This window comes from Cystoisospora suis (genome assembly GCF_002600585.1).
Source record: "Cystoisospora suis strain Wien I chromosome Unknown contig_1041, whole genome shotgun sequence".
NCBI lineage: Eukaryota > Apicomplexa > Conoidasida > Eucoccidiorida > Sarcocystidae > Cystoisospora > Cystoisospora suis.
The window spans coordinates 1-8065 of NW_027153842.1; the positions used below are offsets into that span (position 1 = coordinate 1).

The 8065-nt window shown below is 50.2% G+C and overlaps 1 protein-coding gene across 1 annotated transcript; it reads left to right on the forward strand.

The window, feature by feature from the left end:
- The first annotated feature begins 2804 nt into the window (after positions 1-2804).
- On the forward strand, positions 2805-7525 carry CSUI_002465 (dehydrogenase e1 component family protein). The gene is made up of 9 exons (XM_068062665.1): positions 2805-4094; positions 4393-4492; positions 4802-4961; positions 5150-5228; positions 5421-5508; positions 5765-5956; positions 6342-6433; positions 6694-6788; positions 7000-7525. The coding sequence occupies exons 1-9, from the start codon at positions 3692-3694 to the stop codon at positions 7168-7170; spliced, it is 1380 nt and encodes a 459-aa protein (XP_067925357.1). The 5' UTR covers positions 2805-3691; the 3' UTR covers positions 7171-7525.
- The last annotated feature ends 540 nt before the right edge of the window (positions 7526-8065 follow it).

Genomic DNA, 8065 nt, shown 5'->3' on the forward strand with positions numbered 1-8065 from the left:
ATGCTACTGTGTGATGTGTGTTTTTAATTTATTATTCTAAGTGCTTCGTGTGTGAAAAACATTTCTAATATGTAAAAATAATTTATTGAAAAAATACAATGCTATTCTGAACGTGTTAAATTATTCTAAGTCGTTTGCTACGGGAGTTCGCGTCAGAGCGCGCAGTGCTCTGACAGTTTTCTTCCCGTTTTCCTTCGTTCCGTGGACCCGCTCTTCGTATTGCAGACCTAATATCGGGAGCGGTCGGTCTCCGGTTGTGCATCACCTCTGTTTTTTTTCGTCCTTCCCGCAGTTATTCTCTCTTTTGTTTTTGATCCTTGTCAAAGCCTTGCTTGCTCTGACGCACTCACCCTACCTTAGCCAAAACTTTCCAACACGGGTTAGATTGTTTCTTCAGCTCAGCTTCTTTTCAACATAGTTTCTTTTCCTAACACAGTTTAATAATATTTCATCAAAAAAGACCAGTAGTCCAGTATGTTCCTCGCAACACGAATAGGGAGGGTAGTGAATGCGTTATCACGCATTCCTCATCGGGGGGCAAGCATCCTGGAAGCAGTAGACAGGGCACCCGCACACCAGATACCTGACCCACCAATCCGTGAGAAGCAGCCTACGGAGCAGCCTCGTCACCAGAACCGTCTTGGAGAAGCTTTCCAACGGGGACAAGTGTCCGAAATTCCGCGCTGCATGATGTTCTTGTGATGCACAAGAGGCAGGGAGTCTTCCAAGTACACGTCCCATCAGCTGCTCGTAAACGTGTGTTCCGCCTGTTTCATGACTCGCTAGCCGCAGACCATCCGGGAGTGGGACTGTTTCTCCGCAACCTTTGGTACCTGCACCGATTCCCAAAGTCCATTGTGTCTGACAGGGACCCGAAGTTCACGAGCCCCTTTTGGGGATAGTTCCCTGAGGGTGGGGACCAGCCGACGGCGTCTACATCCGCGCAACCGCAAACAGACGGGCAACGGAGAGAACTATCCGTACTTCAACGCAAATGCTAAGGGGATAGGGGCGGGACGACACGAAATACTGGGCAGCCTACTTGCCGTTTGCGGAGTTCGCCTATAATAATGCCGTACACGAGCCAGCCCAAGCAAGCCCGTTCTCCCTCGTCTATGTTGAGCCCCCCGATGATATGCAGGACTGACGCAACGGGACGGAAGTGACGGCGTTGGAATATTGGAGGAAGCGGAAGCGCGTCTGGCGTCGGCCAAAGACAACTTGCGGAGAGCGCCGGACGAGCAAAAGCGATACTAGGACCGGCGTCGGCAACACGAGGCAAGCCGGCGACCTCTTCTTTGTCTCTGCTCGACTGCTGCGGCCGCATGGCGTAGGCGACCGGAAGCTCGGCCCTCGTGGGGCCGTTTACGATACTGCAGCGTGTGAGTGACCTTGACTATATTGTGAATTCTCCGTCATCGATGGGCTTGCACGGTACAGCGCTTCTACGAAAGTGCAAAGTGTCGCCTCGGTACCCGCGTGCACAGTCCGGCGGAGACACGGTCCCCCGGCGCCCGTGACTGATCTCGGCGGGCAGACAAACCACGGGCTCATCCTTTCGTATAAAAGCGATTTCACAGTGTCGCCACCGCAGAATGCGGGACAGGACGATAAGTACCAGTACCTGGTGACACGGGATCGGAGCTGGGAGAAACGTGGGAGACTTTCGACACGATAGCCGACATCACCACAGGACCTACAGTTGCTCAGAAGGGCTAGCGCTGGCGAGGTCGCAGCGCTTTAGGTGGAGCGTCTTCGCGTGGTGTGTCGCTTCGTACTCCGTAGTGGTTGTTGCGAGTCACCGATGAGTCCAGTGTTATAAGTGTATGCTGTTTGCCCTTTTCGTCGACTGCGGTGTTGCGAGGTCGACCCCCGGCCCGGCGGGCTGGACGCGTCGCTACGGTGTTTAGTGGTGAGAGTCGTGACAAGAGCAGACAGAAAGAAACTTCCTAAGTGTCTGATCTCCCCCGTTACAGTTCCTGCATACCTGTTGATGTAGCCCTGTGCTGAAGTGAGCTTGCAGAAGCCCGACAACAGCAATGCATGTCTTGCCCTCTGGTTCGAGGTTGTAAAAGGTGTACATGTACAGGTGCAACAGGTCACATTCTTCGGGTGTGCTGCCCACGCGCACATGGGCAGCAACGCGCCATGGTTCCCTCCTCCTCAGGGTTGTAGCGCGCAGAACAACCCCGGGCGTCCCGGGCACTGTGCGTTGTGCAGACTACTGGTCGCTACTGGTAAACCACATTACTGTAGCAATATCAGTAGGTAGTGGCGCTAGCGTACCTATTATCTCCCGCGGTGCACAGTCGGGGTAGCCCGACACCGTGAGCTGGCACATCACCGGGGTTACGCCTTGAAGGGCAGAGGAATGTTCATGCCTCCCTAGATTCGAGGCTGGCTTCTTCCAGAGAAACAGCAGCACTGACCCGAGCACTTCCAGGAATGCGTGAAGCCTGGACACTCAGCGCCTCCATAGAAACAGTCGGTCACGCCGATATCGTGAGCGTACGTGTAAGAACGGCGTACCCAGGACACACATCTCCCCCCATGGATTCCACTTCGTCAGCGCAAGTTTCTTTCACTTCCGCTTTCATCAAGACCAGCGCTTGCACGTACACACACAGGCGCCAGTATCAAAAGAGGTGAGTGCATCCTTGTAACTATATGCCCTTCCAATTGCGAAACGCAGTCGTCGACTACTCTTTCTCTGGTTGACGCGATTTCCTTCGGAGAGACACACCTTGCTAACTAGGGTACCATGGAGTATGCTGGCGGCCGAGCAGGGGTAGCGACAAAAATAACAGGGCTTGTCCTGTCTAGGCGTACAAGTTCCCTACACTTTCACCGTTGCAAGAAGAAGGTGGGAGTCAGTGTCCCCTTTGGTTTATCTGGAGATCCCGTCATCCTTCCTGTTGGGTACAGGTGACAACGTATTGTTCGCTCTTCTGAAGTGTTCAGTCGACGACAGGGGGCATGCGAAAACTCGAGGCGACGACGAACCAACCAACAACGTGACTACGACAGAGAAAAAAAAATTCAGAACAGGATGCTTCAGGGAAAGAAACCGCACTAAAAGGGTGATGCTGAAGTTTCTCTGAATCGAAAGAAGTTTGTTCGTGAACGCTGCATAGCGGTGGGTGGTGACAAAGATTTTTTGTTTCCTGGTCTCCAAAAACGCCGTACGCTGGAGGGAGCTGAGGAATAGATGTTTACTGACGTTCTTCCTGATGTGGTGATGATGATGCTCTTGGTTTCCGCGCAGTCAAAAAGAAAAGAATGTAAAGTCCTGTGACGACGCTATCCTATCACCTAGCTATCTATTCATGTCCGACTTTTTGAATACGGGCAAAATACATCATCTCCCTCCCATCTGCACTTCAGCGAAAACCGAAGTCGACCGGTGAATCCCTGCCTGCCTACGGGTTGCCTTTCAGGCTCTATCCTTCTCCTGACACTTTTCCTTCGCGCTTCTTGAGCAGCAGATAGTTTTCTCATCATCAACAGCTCTTGGTGTCAGGGAGTGTGCCGAAGCCTCTTCGACTGGTTTGATTGCTTTTCCATTTTCAAAACACTACTTTTCTTTCCTCTCCTGACTGGTTCATCAGCTGCTTGTCTCTTTTATCCAAGCCTCCTAGAAAGCGGGCTTTTCGGCTCCCTCCTTTCCATCCCCCCTCTGAAAATCATCACCATGGCGACACTCTTTCGCCGACTGGTTTCACAGAAACCGTCCTCTCTCGCTCTTTCTGGGAAATTCAACACACCATCATCGCTGAACCTCTGCAGAAATGTCACCTCTCTTACTCGGACGAAGCTTCCCTCTCTTGCCCCCTCCACCACCCAGAACAAGCGATCTTTCTCAACTGGAAAGGAGGAGGTGTATCATGCCGGTCTCATTCACACCAAGTTCACCACAGAACTGAGCATCAACAAAAACACCCCCGTCATTCCCATCTTCCGAATTCTTGGATACGATGGAAAGATGGCTGAAGGCTGGCAATGCCCCATGAGCAACGAGGAAGTCGTTGAATGCTATAAGTTCATGGTCCGACTGAGCATCTGGGATAACCTGTTCTACAGTGTGCAGAGACAAGGTACCCGCCGAGAGACTGATCCACACTTAGCCTCTCAGTGCCTTCCGCCATTGTCTTCTTACCTATTTTCTCGGTGGACAGTTTCAGCAAGAGCCCATCTTTTTTTCCGGATCGGACGGGGACGGGGAGGGGAGGGATGAGGAGGAGTAAAGGCGCGGCCGGGTGGCACAGGAGTCTGCACATACACTAAATAGACCACACATTTCCCAGATCTGACGGGGTACATGATTCATGGTTCTCGGTGCACACTAGGACTCGCGCTTTCATCTTTCCTGTGCCCTATCTTCTTTGTGCTTAGGTCGTATCTCCTTCTACATCCAGAACCAGGGAGAAGAGGCCCTTCAGACTGGTCTTGGAAAGGCTCTTGACAAGAAGGACCATCTTTTCTGCCAATACCGGTAAACCCTTCCGCTTCGGATGTATTGACATACACCCAGTATATGTAACTTCTATCTACGTAATCATGCATGTGAATACTTAAAGATGAAGACGTATATCTCCACGTGAGCGCCAATGAAAATACCTCTCTCTAGACGTGTATACGTGTGTAATAAAGAGCTTAAGTATCTGTGGTTTTCCTACGTGATACGTAAGATACATAGACATCCTGGCAGGAGGGAGGGAAGGTTCGAAGACGGGACCCTTTCTGCCATTTCTATACATCTGGTATGTTAGATGTTGGATGAGCTACTGTTGTGTGCGTGTAGTGAACTGGGAGTTCTCTTGCTCCATGGCTTCACAACCGAAGATGCCCTCGGACAGCTTTTTGCCAGGAAAGGTGACGAAAGCAAAGGACGACAGATGCCCATCTCTTACAGCAAGCACACAGTCAACCTCCACACCATTTGCACCCCTCTCACCACTCAGGTAAGTGTTGTTCCTGTAAGAACATATAGCCTGCTTCCGGGTTAATAACACGAACCATCTCCGGAGACCCTTTTCTTCGGAGGGTGACTGAATGCTACTATGGCAGTCGTAGGCAAACAGGAATCAGTTCTGTAGAGAGTCAGTGTTCTGGGCGTAGGGGCAAATCATCTTGCTTTGCTTTCCTGCAGGTCCCTCATGCAGCTGGAGCTGGCTACGCCTTTAAGCTCGGTGGTGAAGACCGTATCGCTGTAGGCTTCTTCGGAGAGGGTAAGGCTCAGACGACAGATTTATAGAAGACAAGGATCATGCATAGAATAGAGTATATGCTCACTAGTATATAAGGTTACAGTTCGTAAGTAGTTGAGTGTGGATATTTATATACGGTTGACACGGCATCTACGTATACAGTGTTTTTCTTCGGACTGTACGAGAGAAGTGGGTGGATGTGTCTCTTCTCAGGTGCCGCTAGTGAGGGAGACTTCCATGCTGCCATGAACTTCGCTGCGACACTCAAGAGCCAGACCCTCTTTGTCTGCAGAAACAACGGGTAGGCTGTCTACGATCCAGAGTTCAGATATGCTTCCTCTATGGTCGCGTTATACACACGCAGTGTACATACACTAAGACGGCGTGCATGACGGGCTCATACTCTGCATCCACGCGTTAGGATTGGCAATCGTCAGCGTCCTTTCTGCTTTTTTTCCTTCTATGGCATCACGGAGTGGTGACAATGCCAGGGTCTGAATGAGGCGAACGTTTCTCTCTTTTCTTTGTATTTCTTCTGGTCGGGCCTCTCTCTGCAGCTACGCTATCAGCACCCCCGTGAAGGATCAGTATGCCGGTGATGGTATCGCTATCCGTGGTATCTCCTATGGTATGGATACTATCCGTGTTGACGGCAACGATCTCTTTGCTTCTTACCTGGCGTCGAAGCGCGCAAGAGAAATCATCATGGAGACTCGCGAACCCGTCCTCATTGAATTCATGACGTACAGGTGGGTGCCTACACTCAGGTCTTCTTTCTCTGTAGAACAAACGCAGCTGGTGGTCTATAGTAGGGATATATGTGAATATCTGTGGGTGCCGTACTTCCAATCTGCTAAGGAAGGCAGTGTGTATGTAGGCACTGTCGGTATTACATTGATACCCACCTGACGCACGGAGGTTCTTTCATCTTCCTGTGGCATTGAAGGTGTGTAGTTACATGTAGTGACAGCAGCCAGTACTCGTCCTGTTCACGTATACATATATATCTGTATACATATGTATAGACAGAGTCGAACACTCCTGTGGTCCCTTTACTATGTGAAAGATGGATTTTCGACATTACACCGGCTTGTACGGAACATGAATTCTCTCTTTGACTGTCTGTGCATACAGATTCGGACACCACAGCACCTCAGATGACAGCTTCCAGTACAGACCTGATGGAGAAGCTGAAGCCTGGGGACAGTCTGGCATTCACCCGATTGGTGAGAAATCCTTTCATACGAGGTCTCGCCATGTACACAGACAGCCTCTGGAGCATTAGGCAGGACTTGTAAATCTAGGTACAGGCACATACTGATATGCAACATTTGCTGTCTCCCATGCCTTTATTACATCTGATACCTACGACTATTTCGCGAATCTAATAGCTTCGTTCCTTTTATATGGCGATGAAGTCGTACTGCGTTGTTATGGGTGGAGGACCGGTGGTCTCGTTATTCTCTTCCCCTTGTCCTTTTTGCAGCTCGTATCCGCCGTTACTTGGATAACCTCAACTTGTGGTCTGACAAGCAGGACGAGGAGCTGAGAAAGGAAGCTCGTGCAGTTCTCCTGCAGCAGGTAAGGTTCCGGTCTCTCTTTTACACTCACCAGTGGGTTGGTCGTATCCGTATCGAGTGTGATGGGAAAAAACCGAAACTCCCATTCTTGCTGAAATTTGGGCAGCGTCTTTCCGATCAGCTGAGAAAGTCATACTCTTTGTGCTCTTCGCGAGTTACTGTTGTGAGGAACTTCATTTCTCCGGTCTGTGTGTGGGATTCTTCATTCTCAGATGAAGGCTGTTGAGAAGCACAAGAGATGGCCGATTGTTGGAGGTGTGTTCGATGACGTCTACGATAAGGAGCCATGGAACTTGGCCGAGCAGCGCGCCGAACTGAAGTCCTTCCTTGACCGCAACAAGCAGCTCTACCCTCAGATCAAAGAGTATGAAGCTCTTTACTAAAAAGTAGAGCCCCATTGACGAGCCATCGACAGCAACTCCTTTTACATATCGTGAATCGTGAAAAGATACTGAAATAAGCTACACCACGTAGTCGGGAGAAGGAAAACAAGAGGTTTACGGGGGAGAACAATAACCGTTTCTTTTCTCATGAGAGAACAGTGACAATACTATAGACTCGGTGTACAGCGGAAGTTCTCTAGGCGAGCTAACTGTATGTGTGGGTGGTGTGGCGGTATGATGTACTCGTGTTCGTTACATTTCTTCTTGTTGTGCAACTGAACCTAGACTTCTCTCTCTTTATACGTACTGTCGGAATATCACAACCCTTTTGTTACTAGGGGCCCCTGAAGTCACCACCCATGGACAGGATTGAATTCATAAGCGTCCTTCGTTGGTTAATCTTTATTAGGAGTCCGAGAGTATTCACCAGGACACGGAACGCAGGACCATCAACGTGTCCTACTGCGCACGTAGGCCCAGCTAGATGGCCGGACCCGTAGTGGCTACACCTCAGAAGCAGTACATACACATACATACGCTTAACGTTCCTTCTTCGACAACGCAGTCTACGTGGTAATGCAAGATAGTGAGTAATCCGCGAAGGGAAAACTAACCATGTATCGCAGGTGCCTATAGATACATATAGATAGCTGCAGGCCAGGAGGAAACAAGAGGCTGGGAGGATAGCTCTGTCACGGGTTAGTGAATCGTTACGGCTGTCGGAAGAGAGAGCATGACAATTTTCTCCACGTATAACTAGATGATGCTGTGTAGGGTTCAGTTGCTTACTCCACAGCTGTGCTGTTCGCAAGCCAAGGGAGCCTCTGTTTTTTTTGGCTCCATGGGGGCGGAGCTATTGTGAAGAATACGCGGCAGTTGGACGGGTAGTCCTCAC

Coding starts and splice junctions, on each gene's coding strand:
- CSUI_002465 (XM_068062665.1), top strand. CDS start 3,692: ATGGCGACACTCTTTCGCCGACTGGTTTCACAGAAACCGTCCTCTCTC. Junction 4,493..4,801: donor CATCTTTTCTGCCAATACCG/GTAAACCCTTCC, acceptor GTGTGCGTGTAG/TGAACTGGGAGTTCTCTTGC. Junction 4,962..5,149: donor GCACCCCTCTCACCACTCAG/GTAAGTGTTGTT, acceptor GCTTTCCTGCAG/GTCCCTCATGCAGCTGGAGC.